The sequence below is a fragment of the Armigeres subalbatus genome, chromosome 1, assembly GCF_024139115.2.
Source record: "Armigeres subalbatus isolate Guangzhou_Male chromosome 1, GZ_Asu_2, whole genome shotgun sequence".
Classification (NCBI taxonomy): Eukaryota; Metazoa; Arthropoda; class Insecta; order Diptera; family Culicidae; genus Armigeres; species Armigeres subalbatus.
Window position 1 is genome coordinate 62666248 of NC_085139.1, and position 17182 is coordinate 62683429.

General features: G+C 41.2%; 1 protein-coding gene across 1 annotated transcript; it reads right to left on the bottom strand.

The window, feature by feature from the left end:
- Positions 1-1503: 1503 nt before the first annotated feature.
- Positions 1504-2527, bottom strand: LOC134206498 (odorant receptor 22c-like). Its single transcript, XM_062682253.1, has 5 exons — positions 2307-2527; positions 2144-2243; positions 1975-2079; positions 1767-1922; positions 1504-1708 (listed from the first exon to the last, which is right to left on the bottom strand). Exons 2-5 carry the CDS (start codon positions 2204-2206, stop codon positions 1649-1651), a joined length of 384 nt encoding a protein of 127 aa, XP_062538237.1. The 5' UTR covers positions 2207-2243; positions 2307-2527; the 3' UTR covers positions 1504-1648.
- Between the last annotated feature and the right edge of the window lie 14655 nt (positions 2528-17182).

The following is a 17182-nucleotide window of genomic DNA, read 5'->3' on the forward strand; positions in this document are numbered from 1 at the left end:
TTACGTGTGTATCGATCCTTTCGGACGCGAGTTGGCGCCACATGTGGTGTCGCCAAAATTTCGTGAGAGTGAATCATATTGTTAATATAGTATATTTGATAAAACTCTTGATATTTATAGTATCGAATATTGATTATTATGTGGAAGCTGATGAAATAAATTAAAGAGCGCAAGACCAAATTTGCCCGCACATTTGTGAGAGCTGTTGAAAGGAGAGTAATAGGAGATCATCAGTTGCATTCTAGCAAAAATTCCGCTTGAGGCCCTTCCTAAATATTTTAAAAACAGCCACTACACCTGATGGTATAATTGCAATATTTCCATTATCAGACGACAGGAGGTGTTGCTGTGTGTTTGTATCAATGTAATATTGCATATACACTAGTGACATATGCCGTTCGATATCGTAAGCTTTTAATGTTCCTTCCACACACACGAGGTGGAGAACAGTCTTGAAGAAATTGAAAGTATACAGCTAAAATTTAGTATGGAGATACAATGAAATCTCTTTTATTGTTTAGAACTGTAAAACAAGTCGTGGGAACAAAAAATCTAAAAATTATTTGTTGCTTTTTGACCTAGGTTTCATATTGATGCGATGCGTAGTTAATGAGAACGGATGATTTGCCCATACAAGGAAATTCATTTTACTTTAAATGTTGTGGCGCCATCTCGTTCAAACAGCACCTTTGTCTTTGCCTTATTGCCAAGAAATTTGAAGAACTGTATATGGGAAGGCACGTCGGTTGGTCGGTGAAATTACCTTGAAGTTGTTTCAGTATTTTTCAGCAATGGAACTGTTGTACCGCAATTACAGAGAAAATGCATAATCTAACTCAGGCGACCTTCATAAGAAATTGGTCAACGAATTAGACCGTCTAAGACGAATTAAGTACTGTCCATTTAATTCCACCAGTTTATTTTCGTTATCTTTGCAGATACGTATTTCGACCACAACTGTGTGGTCGTCTTCAGTGTCTTGTACTTAACTGGTGGAATTAAATGGACAGTACTTAATTCGTCTTAGACGGTTTAATACATTCCACTAAAAGAGCTTAATATATTTTTCTCAACGAATTAGAGGTATTACCAGACAAAATTTTCCATTGTCGAGACTTCAAGCTTAAGTTGATTAACCGGTATATACTTTTTCGATTAAAATCCTGGGGAACCAGAAAACAACGTAAACAAAAGCTTGATAGTAGGAGTATGCTGTACTGAACAAATGTTGTTTATGTTTATATAAATTGTTTTTCATCGGTTATGTAAATAAATATCTGTTAGGTGAATTAAATAAGTCTTTCGTCACTAATCTGCCGCAAGGAATGTAATTGTCGCACACATCTATACAAGGATCTGGTTCGCCAGTTGAAATTTGTTTTGTTTGAAAGTAGCACCCTATGTACGTGGATGAATTCATTGCGCGTAGGCATTTTTTTGTTTTGCGAGATATTTTACGACTACAAAAAGCAGTAATCTATCAATGTATTTGGTAAGATTTTTTCCTGAATGAATATATTGGAAAAACTATAAATCTCAAAGAAACAGTGTTAGGAAATGTGTTATAATCGGCATGAATGAAATCGTTATATCTACATGTCTACATCTAAAATGAATCTCAATCTTGACCAAATTGTCGCATAGGGTGTTAATGTGCGCCATACATCTGCATCAGTACGGTGAAGTAAGAGCCTGCGCTACGGAGAGCCTACAACAGTTTCAAGTTATTAAATAATTAAAAAAGACGAGAGAAACATAAAAATTACCATTCCAAACGTGGTACGATTGATGTAGAAAAACTTCCCGGTGGTAAGTGCTGTAATTCGCTGCGATCTACGCAACACAAAGAGCAGATTTTTCTGCTCGGCTACTGACCATTGATACCAAGGGATATCATAGATTGCATCTGCCACGGAAGTGCTCTGCAAAGGATTCTTTTATCAAAAGGTGAGTCATATAAAAAACACTACTGACCGCCGACATGAGCGTCGATCCTAGCATCGAGTACATCAGAATGTGAGACAAGATGAATATCATCATAAGAATCATTTTGAGCAATAGGTCCTGATCGTCGTTCGCCTACAATTGGAATTTATGTTTAATTAGATTCGTTCACTCTATAATACATGATCTCAAAACTTACCAGCATCAGAGTCATCAAAGTCAAACAGACCATAATGATGAACGTCCCAAACTGTGTTAGCATATAAACATTTAGAGCGTATTCCAAAGAACGAACACTTCTACAACAACATAGTAAAATACATTCTAAATTTATTTAAAAAAAAATTACTTGACAAGTTTACCTATAGATAACCTCATGTATTTCAACGATGTCGATTAAGCTTTCAAATCTAGACTTTTCATCTGTTAATGCACTCAAACGGGACGCCTTGCGACTAACTAATTCGAATAAATCGGCCGCATGTTTAATCAAGCTCCAATTTAAGCTGTTGATCGGAACAATCACTAATACTACAATTATTAATGCTATCCCACTGAAGGCAATTACCAGCAGCCAAAGCCAAATATTGTAAGTGAAATCAAATACATAAAAACTGGAAACGAGATTAAAGTTCTTTAAAACATTAGTTTAAATAATTAATTAACTTACTCTGCTTCTAGAATCCCGTGTAGCGGGGGTAATTCTCCTGTATTTAGATACTGAAGCAACGTGAAAACTGGATTGGACGATATATACGTAAATACTACCGTTAATTGGAAAGTAATATAAAACTTAAAGTAACGATCCACGGCTGACCCCAAGTTATTTATCGTGTCCTGCAACTCTAAATCCAAAACCCGCAGGCTCGCTTGCAATCCAAAACGCAAATCGGTGTACGCTTCTTCCAGCGCATGTTGATGGACGACAGTGGACAACACCAAGGTAACTATATTGAGAATGGAAATCGTTTCGACTACAGTTCACACAATAATTGCAAAACTAGACTGCTGCCGGATGAGGAAAACGATTCCCGGTAGCACCATCGACACCATAAACAACGCGATGTAGAAAAATGGTTTTACAAGGCTTCGCTTCTGGAAGGGTTGCACCCAAAGTCCTAGGTTCTGCAAAAATTTTATGATTAATTGCATGATGTTTGCCGGTTGGGTACCCGTCTATGAATGTCCTGAAATTTTCTCCGTAGTTGAAATATAATTGAATGCAAGGCTGTTAATGAGGTTGCAACACCTGCGTAAATTCCCATTAATTAGATCCGGATTAGACGAAACTAATAATAATTGAATTAATCGAGAACATACCCAATTAACCATCATAGCGGAATTTGTGTCAAAACAAAATCAGAAAAATTCAAAAGAGTTAACGGTTAAGCTCGATACGACTATGGTAAGGTGAGGCTATTAGAATGATGTTAGTATATAAACGCTGCACTAGGTCATTACCAAGATTTGGGAGGAAGTTTTGCCACAGGAGTGGATGGAAAGTGTCGTGTGTCCCATCTACAAAAAGGGCGATAAGCTGGATTGTAGCAACTACCGCGCAATCACATTGCTGAATGCCGCCTACAAGGTACTCTCCCAAATTTTATGCCGTCGACTAGCACCAATTGCAAAGGAGTTCGTGGGGCAGTACCAAGCGGGTTTTATGGGCGAACGCTCCACCACAGACCAGGTGTTCGCCATTCGCCAAGTACTGCAGAAATGTCGCGAATACAACGTGCCCACACATCATCTATTCTTCGACTTCAAAGCCGCATGATACAATCGATCGAGACCAGCTATGGCAGCTAATGCACGAAAACGGATTTCCGGATAAACTGACACGGTTGATCAAAGCGACGATGGATCGGGTGATGTGCGTAGTTCGAGTTTCAGGGGCATTCTCGAGTCCCTTCGAAACCCGCAGAGGGTTAAGGCAAGGTGATGGTCTTTCGTGTCTGCTATTCAGCATCGCTTTGGAAGGGGTAATACGAAGAGCAGGGATTAACACGAGTGGTACAATTTTCAATAAGTCCGTCCAGCTATTTGGCTTCGCCGACGACAGATATTATGGCACGTAACTTTGAGAAGATGGAGGAAGCCTACATCAGACTGAAGAGGGAAGCCAAGCGGATCGGACTAGTCATCAACACGTCGAAGACGAAGTACATGATAGAAAGAGGTTCAAGAGAAGACAATGTAAGCCACCCACCGCGAGTTTGCATCGGTGGTGACGAAATCGAGATGGTAGAAGAATTTGTGTACTTGGGCTCACTGGTGACTGCCAAAAATGATACCAGCAGAGAAATTCGGAGACGCATAGTGGCTGGTACATACTTTGGACTGCGCAAGACGCTCCGATCAAATAGAGTTCGCCGCCGTACCAAACTGACAATCTACAAAACGCTCATTAGACCGGTAGTCCTCTACGGACACGAGACCTGGACGATGCTCGTGGAGGACCAACGCGCACTTGGAGTTTTCGAAAGGAAAGTTTTGCGTACCATCTATGGTGGAGTGCAGATGGCGGACGGTACGTGGAGGAGGCGAATGAACCACGAGTTGCATCAGCTGTTGGGAGAACCATCCATCGTTCACACCGCGAAAATCGGACGACTGTGGTGGGCCGGGCACGTAGCCAGAATGTCAGACAGTAACCCGGTGAAAATGGTTCTCGACAACGATCCGACGGGCACAAGAAGGCGAGGTGCGCAGCGGGCAAGGTGGATCGATCAGGTGGAAGATGACTTGCGGACCCTCCGTAGACTGCGTGGTTGGCGACGTGTAGCCATGGACCGAGCCGAATGGAGAAGACTCTTATATACTCTTATATATATAAGAGAAGACTCTTATATAGTCTGAATAAATAAATACATAGTATATAAACATCGGTAGATGGGAATCAGATATTCCATCAATCTCCTGTTTCGGGATTGAATCCAAAACTATAGCGGAACTATGGGAATCTGAGAACTTATCACGATTGGAATTAACCGAAGAAGGGTCTACCTCAAACGTCCAGCAGATTTTCGAAGTTTACAACAACCAATGGGGTAACAGAGAGATGATTCTGTGAAACGATCGGCCATAGGAAGTTCTCTCGCAAGTACAGAGCACAGAAAACAGACATGGAGGCACATGCAGCATTTTGTTGAAAACGTGTTTGAAACTCATCAGTGCCACCAACGCAGACTGCCCGACATACAAACTCAATCTCACCAAGCTATGGCGTTGGCTTACACTAGAATGTAGGAATTTTGAATTTGGATTGATTGTACTGCGATTTTGTTGGAAACGATAGACAACGAGATTTATTGCTCTACAGAATATACGCGACGATATTACAATACGATGCGTTCGAATTTTTATTTGCGACTGACTCTCATAACCACAATGACAAACTTCAAAATTACCAGTACAAAGCTTTACACAACGACACGATTTAAGATGAACGTCTGCTCTCTGTGCTTCTACACTCATCGTATGTGTATTCGAGTTCATACAACATAGAGCGATGCGTAGATAGTGGAGCTGTTTCTATTCATTTTTCATCATGTGTGTTTTTGCCGAAAACTGGAAACCGAAACTACCACATTTCAAGACCGACAAAATAGTTGTTCGAAGCCCTAAGCGAATCTCCGATTTGATAAACGACGCGCCTTCAATGAGATTGCTCTCTGTGAAGGGTGTAAATAGCGGGACCGTCTCATGTATACTGAAAACCAAAACTACCCAAAAGTGGGTTGTTTGCACTCAAAACCGTGGTTTGGGCCAATAACCCAAATTTGAGTAAAATGACTTTTCTGGCGCTAGGTAGTTTGCCTTTAATCCCATGTAAACAATTTACCCAAAGCTGAGTTTAATTTATCCAAAGCGGACCTTAATCAACCCAAAATAGAGAATATTGAATTTACTCAAATTTGGGTTATTGGGCTGAGCAACCTCGGTGAGGTGTTTGCATCTTGCTCTAGTTTTGATAGCAATCATGGGAAAGAAAGGGAAAACTACCCAAATTTGGGTAATTTTTTTCTGCTGTATTCTCATAAGTGCGTATATTGAACTCAAAGTTTGGGTTGATTTATCTGTCCGTGTACTCTTGGGAAAACAAAACAAGAACTGTATCGAAACCGATACTTCATTGCTTCTCAATAGTAATAGAGTAATTCGACATTTTGACGTAAACTACGTCTAAGGGGAAGACTCGGATACAGGGTGACAAATGAAAATTTCCAAATTCGAGACCGTCACGAAATCATGTAAGATTTTGAACATTAATAGCGCCTTTATCTTCCGATGGATTTTTGAGATTTATATATCAATCGACTCGGAAATTCTCTACCAATTTGTCAATTATATTGAAACTTTGGGTTATGAACGTTAAAATAGGGTATCGGATCATTTTGGCAGCACCCTCTTTTCTTGTCCGCAAGAAGTTTCGTTTCGGCCGTCGCCGTTCAGTGCGGTTGGCTTTTGGACTCTGCTTTTTGTGCGGTGTTTCGCACAAAAAGTAGAACAATGGAGCCGGACCAGTGACCGCGGTCGGAACAAATCTCGCTTAACTTTTCAAAAGGACCTCAGTAACATTTTTTTCATGATTTAATTTGAATACTGCAATGGATAGCTTTCATGTTGTTCTGTTGATTGCACTATTTAAATTAAATCATGAAAAAAATGTTACTTAGGTCCTTTTGAAAAGTTAAGCGAGAAATGTAACAAAAATGCGTAATGTAGTGCATAGTGTATAAAAAGTGATGCAGATAGGGGCATGTCTGTGCAGGCATGAGACGATCAATTGGTATCAAGCCAATGCCCTTGCCAGTAATGCAATTGGCGCTTTGATGTTGCATGAAGAAGAAGAAGCAGAGAGATGATCGAAATCGAAAAAATCTCCACGGGAAACCATACGAAGAAGTTTTTAAAACTCTTCCCAAAAATTCTAGAAGCAATTTAATTTAAAACGGTAAGCAGTACGGGGTTGGACTTTTCTTCTACTGTATGATAAATACAATATTACTATTAAAAAGTTTATTTTGTGATATTACACTCAACACACAGTATAAGAAAAGTCCAACCCCGTACAAACATGTTTATATTAAGAAACGGCGTGGGAAAAATGTTGAGCATTTTTTTTTTCAAACTGAAAACTAATAAGGCCGTTACACAGATTTATTAAAAATTATGGTCTCCGCAAAGTCAAGGGGGAGGGGGTAACCTTCTTCTTCTACTGAATCGAGCGGCGTGAAAATTTGAACGCAGAGGTTTTTGGGGCCGGGGAAGGTTCTTAAGATGGTTCGAGACCCATCTCCTCTTTGAAACCTAGCTCTTATACAAATGAAACACCAATTTCATCATAACTTGAGATCAAGCAAATGGAACCAAATCTGGCGTGTGGAGGTTTTGGAAGATAAGATATGTTTCTGTGATGGTTTGCAACGCTTCCCCCTTCTGGGAAAAGGGGCTCTCATACAAATGAACCAAAAATTTCTGCATAACTCGAGAACTAATCAGAGAATAAATCAATGTTAGGCGAAACAAAGTTCGTCGGGTCTGCTAGTAAAAAATAAATAGGTATTAAAATGAAAAAAATAAAATAAAAAAACTCCTCGGATTTGTTAAAGAATGTTTAGAAAGTTCTCAAAATTATCCGGTAAATGTTTTTGTTGCCCCTCAAGTTGTTATTTTTGAGGAAAACAATCCGAAGGGGGGGGGGGACACATATTTTAAAAAAAATATTTTATATCGGCCTAATAATATTTTGGCCAATTAAATGCGCGCCTGAATCAGAAGGATTTAACTTTGATTCAGGTAGTGTGAATGCACTTAACCCTCTAAGACCCGGGACGAACGGATTTTTTTCAAATGGCTCGCATTCAGCACCTGATCGTCGGAATTCCTCGCGGTTTCGTTTGTGCTCAATGGGAATAGCTATATTTTTGCTCTGATACATTTTCAAATAAAAATTTTTGTTCAGGTCCGAGTTATTGCTAAAAATAAGTGTGCGCGGGGGTGTTTTTTCTATAATTCAAACATCTCTTCAATATTCTGGACGTGTTCATGCCCAAAATTTATCAAATCACCCATCAAACCAACCCAAAAAGATATTTGTAAAGATTTTTAGTCGATTCCGATGTTTTCACCATTTGAGTAGGGCAGGATTGACTGAATTCAGGGCCGCATTCAGGGGTTACAATGGTATAGTATGGGCTAAAAATTCAATTACAATGAAATTTGCATGAGCATGCGGCTGCACAAATTTAAAAATCAGGAGTTTTAAATATTTAATTTTTAATTGAAAATGGGATTCTGAAATTCTTATCAGGGCCGGATTTAGGGGTCGAAATGGGGGTGACCAGGAACCATATCACCAATTGCAATGAAACTGGGCATGCGACTGCTCAAACTTCATGAAAACACATCAGGAGGTCAAAGAACTCTGTTTGAATTTGAAATTGACCTTCTGTAATTTTTACCAGGGCCGGCTTCAGGGGTCCAAATTGGGAGGGCAAGGGCCATATCACCAAAAGCAATGAAACTGGGCATGCGACTGCTCAAACACCATGGAAACACATCAGGAGCTAAAAGAAATCTGTTTCAAATGGAAATTGATCTTCTGAAATTTCAACCAGGGCCGGATTTAGGAGTGAAAATGGGGAGGGCAGGGGCCATATCACCAATTGCAATGAAACAGGGCATGCGACTGCTCAAACACCATGGAAACACATCAGGAGCTCAAAGAAATCTGTTCAAATGGAAATTGATCTTCTGAAATTTCAACCAGGGCCGGATTTAGGAGTGAAAATGGGGAGGGCAGAGGCCATATCACCAATTGCAATGAAACAGGGCATGCGACTGCTCAAACTCCATGAAAACACATCAGGAGCTCAAAGAACTCTGTTTGAATTTGAAATTGACCTTCTGTAATTTTGACCAGGACCGGCTTCAGGGGTCCAAATGGGGAGAGCAAGGGCCATATCACCAAAAGCAATGAAACTGGGCATGCGATTGCTCAAACACCATGAAAATACATTAGGAGCACAAAGAACTCTGTTTGAATTTGAAATTGACCTTCTGTAATTTTTACCAGGACCGGCTTCAGGGGTCCAAATGGGGAGGGCAAGGGCCATATCACCAATAGCAATGAAACTGGGCATGCGACTGCTCAAACACCATGGAAACACATCAGGAGCTCAAAGAAATCTGTTTCAAATGGAAATTGATCTTCTGAAATTTCAACCAGGGCCGGATTTAGGAGTGAAAATGGGAAAGCAAGTGCCATATCACCAATTGCAATGAAATAGGGCATGCGACTGCTCAAACTTCATGAAAACACATCAGGAGCTCAAAGAATTCTGCTCGAACTTCAAATTGTCTTTCCGAAATTTTGACCAGGACCGGCTTCAGGGGTCCAAATGGGGAGAGCAAAGGCCATATCACCAATAGAAATAAAACTGGGCAGTGGGCATGCGACTGCTCAAACTTCATGAAAATACATCAGGATCTCAAAGAACTCTGTTTGAATTTGAAATTGACCTTCTGAAATTTCAACCAGGGCCGGATTCAGGGGTGAAAATATGAAGAGCGGGCTGCTCAAACATCATGAAAACACATCAGGAGCTCAAAGTATTCTGATTGAACTTGAAACTGCTCTGATACAAATTTCAGGAATTTCTCCGGAAAATACTCCAGGAATTCCTCCAGAAGTTCCTCCAGGAATTCCTCTAGAAGTTCCTCCGGGAATTCCTCCAAAAGTTCCTCCAGGAATTTCTTTCTCCGGAAGTTCCTCCAGGAATTCCTCCGGAAGTTCCTCCAGGAATTCCTGCGGAAGTTCCTCCAGGAATTCCTCCGGAAGTTCCTCCAGGAATTCCTCCGGAAGTTCCTCCAGGAATTCCTCCGGAAGTTCCTCCAGGAATTCCTCCGGAAGTTCCTCCAGGAATTCCTCCGGAAGTTCCTCCAGGAATTCCTCCGGAAGTTCCTCCAGGAATTCCTCCGGACGTTCTTCCAGGAATTCCTCCGGAAGTTCCTCCAGGAATTCCTCCAGAAGTTCCTCCAGGAATTCCTCCGGAAGTTCCTCCGTGAATTTCTCCGGAAGTTCCTCCAGAAATTCCTCTGGAAGTTGCTCCAGGAATTCCTCCGGAAGTTCCTCCAGGAATTCCTCCGGAAGTTCCACCAGGAATTTTTCCGGGAGTTCCTCCAGGAATTCCATTGGAAGTTCCTCCAGGAATTCCATCGGAAGTTCCTTCAGGAATTCCTTCGGAAGTTCCTTCAGGAATTCTCTCGAAAATTCCTTCAGGAATACTCTCGAAAATTCCTCCAGGAATTTCTTCGGAAGTTCTTCGGAATTTTTCCAGAAGGTGCTCCAGGAAGTTCCACCAGGAATTCCTTCCTAAGTTCCACCAGGAATTCCTTCGGAAGTTCCACCAGGAATTCCTTCGGAAGTTTCTTCTGGAATTCCTCCAGAAGTTCATGCAGGAATTTCTGCAGAAGTTACTTCACGAATTCAGGAATTCTTTCGGAACTTTCAGAGATCCTCCAGGAATTCCTGATGGAACTTCCGAAGGAATTCCTGGTGGAACGTCCGAAGGAATTCCTGGAGGAACTTCCGAAGGAATTCCTGGACGAACTTCCGAAGAAATTCCTGGAGGAACTTCCGAAGGAATTCCTGGTGGAACTTCCGAAGGAATTCCTGGTGGAACTTCCGAAGGAATTCCTGGAGCAACTTCCGGAGGAATTCCTGGAGGAACTTCCGGAGGAATTCCTGGAGGAACTTCCGGAGGAATTCCTGGAGGAACTTCCGGAGGAATTCCTGGAGGAACTTCTGGAGGAATTCCTGGAGGAACTTCCGGAGGAATTCCTGGACGAACTTCCGGAGGAATTCCTGGACGAACTTCCGGAGGAATTCCTGGAGGAACTTCCGGAGGAATTCCTGGAGGAACTTCCGGGGGAATTCCTGGAGGAACTTCCGGAGGAATTCCTGGAGGAACTTCCGGAGGAATTCCTGGAGGAACTTCCGAAGGAATTCCTGGAGGAACTTCCGGAGGAATTCCTGGAGGAACTTCCGGAGGAATTCCTGGAGGAACTTCCGGAGGAATTCCTGGAGGAACTTCCGGAGGAATTCCTGGAGCAACTTCCGGAGGAATTCCTGGAGGAACTTCCGGAGGAATTCCTGGAGGAACTTCCGGAGGAATTCCTGGAGGAACTTCCGGAGGAATTCCTGGAGGAACTTCCGGAGGAATTCCTGGAGGAACTTCCGGAGGAATTCCTGAAGGAACTTTCGAAGGAATTCCTGGAGGAAATTCCGGAGGAATTCCTGGAGGAACTTCCGGAGGAATTCCTGGAGGAACTTCCGGAGGAATTCCTGGAGGAACTTCCGGAGGAATTCCTGGAGGAACTTCCGGAGGAATTCCTGGAGGAACTTCCGGAGGAATTCCTGGAGGAACTTCCGGAGGAATTCCTGGAGGAACTTCCGGAGGAATTCCTGTAGGAACTTCCGGAGGAATTCCTGTAGGAACTTCCGGAGGAATTCCTGGAGGAACTTCCGGAGGAATTCCTGGAGGAACTTCCGGAGGAATTCCTGGAGGAACTTCCGGAGGAATTCCTGGAGGAACTTCCGAAGGAATTCCTGGAGGAACTTCCGGAGGAATTCCTGGAGGAACTTCCGGAGGAACTTCCGGAGGAATTACTGGAGGAACTTCCGGAGGAACTTCCGGAGGAATTCCTGGAGGAACTTCCGGAGGAATTCCTGGAGGAACTTCCGGAGGAATTCCTGGAGGAACTTCCGGAGGGATTTCCGAAGGAATTTCTGAAGGAACTTCCGGAGGAACTTCGGCAGAAATTCTTGGAGGATTTTCCGGAGGATTTCCTGAAAGAACTTCCGGAGGAATTGCTGGAGGAACTTCCGGAGCAGTGACGGGAAATGTCATATCGATGTCATGGGACGAATTTGTTAATAACTTTTTTCACAAGTAATTTACAATCGTATGTTTTATATAAACATAAAGCACTCAAAGGATACTAAAACTTTTTCTAATAGGTCATTGCTCTAAAACTGAAATTGGCGGCGTGAGAGCCGAATTAGTGTCAAATGACATTAATGTCATGACATTCCGTGACATTTTTTTAAATTCGTTATCATGCCTCACACTGTATATTTAGAACAATGACCTGTTTGGCAAAGTTGTAGGATTCTTTAAGCATTACATGTTAATAAAAAAGTCCGAGTTGTAAAAGACTTTTGAAAAAAGTTATTAGCAAATTAGTAATAGCAACCCCATGACATTTTTTTGACATTTCCCATCACTGTTCCGGAGGAATTCCTGGAGGAACTTCCGGGGAAATTCCTGGAGGAACTTCCGGAGAAATTCCTGGAGGAACTTTTGGAGGAATTCCCGGAGGAATTTCTGGACGAATTCCTGGAAGGTTAAAAGACTATTATTCTTCCATTTACTTCCACTATTAACTTTTTTATGTATCAACAAGCAGATACAACAAGCAGAATTCCTGGAGTATTTTCCGGAGAAATTCCGGAAATTTGTATCAGAGCAGTTTCAAGTTCAATCAGAATACTTTGAGCTCCTGATGTGTTTTCATGATGTTTAAGCAGTCTGCTCTTCATATTTTCACCCCTGAATCCGGCCCTGGTTGAAATTTCTGAAGGTCAATTTCAAATTCAAACAGAGTTCTTTGAGATCCTGATGTGTTTTCATGAAGTTTGAGCAGTCGCATGCCCACTGCCCAATTTTATTTCTATTGGTGATATGGCCTTTGCTCTCCCCAGTTGGACCCCTGAAGCCGGTCCTGGTCAAAATTTCGGAAAGACAATTTGAAGTTCGAGCAGAATTCTTTAAGCTCCTGATGTGTTTTCATGAAGTTTGAGCAGTCGCATGCCCTGTTTCATTGCAATTGGTGATATGGCCCCTGCCCTCCCCATTTTCACTCCTAAATCCGGCCCTGGTTGAAATTTCAGAAGATCAATTTCCATTTGAACAGATTTCTTTGAGCTCCTGATGTGTTTCCATGGTGTTTGAGCAGTCGCATGCCCTGTTTCATTGCAATTGGTGATATGGCCCCTGCCCTCCCCATTTTCACTCCTAAATCCGGCCCTGGTTGAAATTTCAGAAGATCAATTTCCATTTGAAACAGATTTCTTTTAGCTCCTGATGTGTTTCCATGGTGTTTGAGCAGTCGCATGCCCAGTTCCATTGCTTTTGGTGATATGGCCCTTGCTCTCCCCATTTGGACCCCTCAAGCCGGCCCTGGTCAAAATTACAGAAGGTCAATTTCAAATTCAAACAGAATTCTTTGAGCTCCTGATGTGTTTTCATGAAGTTTGAGCAGTCGCATGCCCAGTTTCATTGCAATTGGTGATATGGCCCTGGTCACCCCATTTCGACCCCTAAATCCGGCCTTGATAAGAATTTCAGAAAGTCAATTTCAATTGAAAATTAAATATTTGAAACTCCTGATTTTTAAATTTGTGCAGCCGCATGCTCATGCAAATTTCATTGTAATTGAATTTTAGCCCATACTCTACCATTGTAACCCCTGAATGCGGCCCTGAATTCAGGCAATGCTGCCCTACTCAAATGGTGAAAACATCGGAATCGACTAAAAATCTTTACAAATATCTTTTTGGGTTGGTTTGATGGGTGATTTGATAAATTTTGGGCATGAACACGTCCAGAATATTGAAGAGATGTTTGAATTATAGAAAAAACACCCCCGCGCACACTTATTTTTAGCAATAACTCGGACCTGAACAAAAATTTTTATTTGAAAATGTATCAGAGCAAAAATTTAGCTATTCCCATTGAGCACAAACGAAACCGCGAGGAATTCCAAAGATCAGGTGCTGAATGCGAGCCATTTGAAAAAAATTCGTTCGTCCCGGGTCTTAGAGGGTTAAGATATTTACTATAATAAAGAAATTAAAAAAAAAAAAAAGTTAAGATATTTTTATAATACGTGGGTGCAATCATGCGGTACTTATTGTACACGACAAAAGCTTCGTAACGCATACGTTCTTGAAACGGGCTATATGAATTACAATCGAGCTATCACCTTCTTGCACCCTGATTCAAAAGTCTTGCAATAATATTAATAAAATGGTTGCACGAATATTTTATCCAAAGTGACACTCAGTGTTGGTAGAATCATACTCAAATCAGAATCGTCGGGGTTTCATGCACGAGCTAACTCGCCTGCGATTCTGTAGGGGGATCATCGCGCTTGAGTTTCTCGGCCAGAATCGCATTGCTTCGCTCACTCACCGAAAAATGATTTCGTTCTAAAAAGCGTCAAATCGCAATCGAGGCGTATGTTTTGTTTGTATATGCAATTATTAGCCATTGTTTTAGACAAAAAACAGTTAATTCAATGCATTCAACAATGAAGAACACGTAAATATCATGCAATATGCAAATTGCGATTTGAATCATGAGCAAATCTCTGGGCCATGATTCTGATGGGATTTGACTCACGCATGGTTTGAATCGCCGATGAGATTTGAGATTTTGAGATTTTACCAACACTGCCAGACAGTGGGAGTTAGATTGTACATAATAACACACAACCTCTTTTCCCGTCCACAACGTTTACTACTCGCGCGCATCACAACCAAATTAATTGGGATTTGTTACATGATTGACATTTTATGATTTCTAGTGATGCACGAAAAACAAGATATGCCTATGATTGGAACGTTTCTGAATAATAAATGTTGCAAACGGAAAAGAGGATGGTTGCCTAGGGCTTCTTCTATTGAAATATTTCATCAAATGCTTCAAAACCCAAATGTAGGCAATTCGGATCGAAGAAAGGCATCTTTACCACTGAGGAATAAATTTGAGTTTTCATAGTAATTTTTTTAAACAATTGGCGTATCCAACAATTTTCATATCTTAAGATGCGCTAGTTTTGTTCGAAACCAGTGACATAAGTAATCAAATGTATGATGGCACTACAATCCTCATTGAACAAAACTGCCTTACGTAGTTTACGTTGGGCGGTTGTGTCTTGTACATAACCCTTCTGATTTTTTTTTAGCATCAGCATTGTTACGGTGTAATTCGTAGATTGGACACTAGTGATAATCATGTTTTTCTTTTGAAATTTCTATCTAGAATGCTTTCCGAAACCAAGGGTGGGAAGAGCCCTTGATTCCTTTCTAAGATGAACATAACAAAAGCATGAGGATTACTACTCCTGGCCACGCCCATCTTCACCGTAACTAGGGAGAGGACGGAATTGTTGATGTGATACCTACTGAAGAGAGGCCACCGACTTAGCGACACCCTCGTAAGTATCACGGAGTTGCAAGTTGGGTAGGTAATCGTTGGGACTTACTATAATTATTATTCCTACTATCCAAAGCAGGAAAAACCCTCCCGCAATCTCGATCTGATGTATATGCCCGACGAAATACGACGAAGTGCGAATTTCCGACTTAAACGTTGTCCAACCGGAGAATCTGTTCTTTGGTTGCAGCGCATTCCAGGCGATCTCTAACATGGACTTGGATAAACGGCACTGTTTGTTCTCAGCTTGACCACGTAATTACTCCTTTCCTTTCCAAATATTATATTCGTAATATTACAGCTAAGAGGCCCATGATGGTAAAAACAGATCACAAGATGATTACCATGTTATTCTCATCAAATCGTAAGAGAGAGCTGCAGAGCTGCATCACCATTCATCAAGTTGCAAGCGTCAATTGATACGAGGTCTTCAAGCTTCCTCACTCCCATTAAGTGAACCATCGGTGCTGCAACATTCCCAGAAACCCAGAAACCCAGAAAGTCTACCATGAAGCGCTCCAGAAATCAAAACTTCCAGGCTGCGATCTCATTTCATCGGTTGACAATTCGTTGAATAGTATTGTAAAACGAACGGAAGCGGCCGGCAAGATTGTTTTGAAGAAGAAGAGGGGACTATCGTCTGATCGTGGTCGTAGGAAACTAGCTGCTCTTATATGTAAATATAAGTTTTGGATGTCTTGGAAACCTTCAGCAAAATTTTCCGGCAAGTTGGCTGAAGCCACATCTAAGCTTGGAATGAAACTAAGGTTAGATGAGGAGAAACAATGTGAAAAGTTTTTCAAAAATCTTAATCAGTATCCGCATGGGGCTCGTATAAGTCGTACGCATACCTATTTGAAAAAGTATCGGGAGCCGAAGAAAATCGGCCGTTTCTCAATCATCCCTATAACTAGTTGGAGGTCATCAATCGATAAGCAAATCGACGGGTTACCGGAACAGATATGTGTAACGGATGGTCATATTGTACCGTCGGCCTCTCTCTCAGAGACATAAGTAGACTTCTGAACAGTATGGCGAATGGTAAGGCCTGCGGTCAGGACCGCATTCCTACCGAATTTTTAAAATACGCTGATCCTTCTGTATTATCCGAGCTAAAAACATTGCTGGAAATCGTATGGACTGAGAACCAACTGCCCGATTCATGGAAAAATAACTTAATTAAAGGGGACTTTTTATTTAAAAAAAAACTATTTGGATCAGGCCTCAACAGTGACCATTTGAACAACGTGGCTTTGGAATTTGTGTTATTGTTTAGAAACAAACTCGATTACCATGGGGTACACGGAATGGGCTCGGAGTAGACTTGACTTTTAGTCTAAAGACTGTCAACGGTCACAAAAAAAAGCTTTATAGCTCGATAGTGGAAGTGGTTGTCGACTGTAACTGCCTCGGAGTATTGTTTATCGTCTATGCAGTCTAATTACCAGCTAAATTAATTCTGATCCGAAGTTTCGGTACCTTTATTGGTCCTTTTTCAATGGATTAAAATGATACAGCGTTGCATTGCCGTAAGTGTCCTTAATTAAGCATATCGCTTGAATTGTAAATCACTTTAAATTTTTAATATTGGGTTTTGTGATGTTTTCCCTGACCTCAATCAAAATTCCCTGACTTTCCCTGACGTTCCAGGTTCAAACTGAAATTCCCTGACTTTCCAGGTTTTTCCAGGTAGTCGACACCCTGTAATATTAAATACATAACCAGAATTGTTTTTAGACCCTTATTTACTCAAGCTCCTAGTTTATTAATATAATTTTTCAGAAAATAAACACCAAAGTATAAAATAATGTTTATTAAAATATTCTTCTGGAAATAACTTTTTTCGGACTCTTTAAAAACATTTACATGTAATAGGGTGAAATTTTTTAATCTAAAATGGATAATGGCACCATTGCTGATTGTGTATCATTTAGTTGCCAATTCTTTCT

Coding starts and splice junctions, on each gene's coding strand:
- LOC134206498 (XM_062682253.1), bottom strand. CDS start 2,206: ATGCTAACACAGTTTGGGACGTTCATCATTATGGTCTGTTTGACTTTG. Junction 2,080..2,143: donor CTTTGATGACTCTGATGCTG/GTAAGTTTTGAG, acceptor TTCCAATTGTAG/GCGAACGACGATCAGGACCT. Junction 1,709..1,766: donor ATCGTACCACGTTTGGAATG/GTAATTTTTATG, acceptor AAACTGTTGTAG/GCTCTCCGTAGCGCAGGCTC.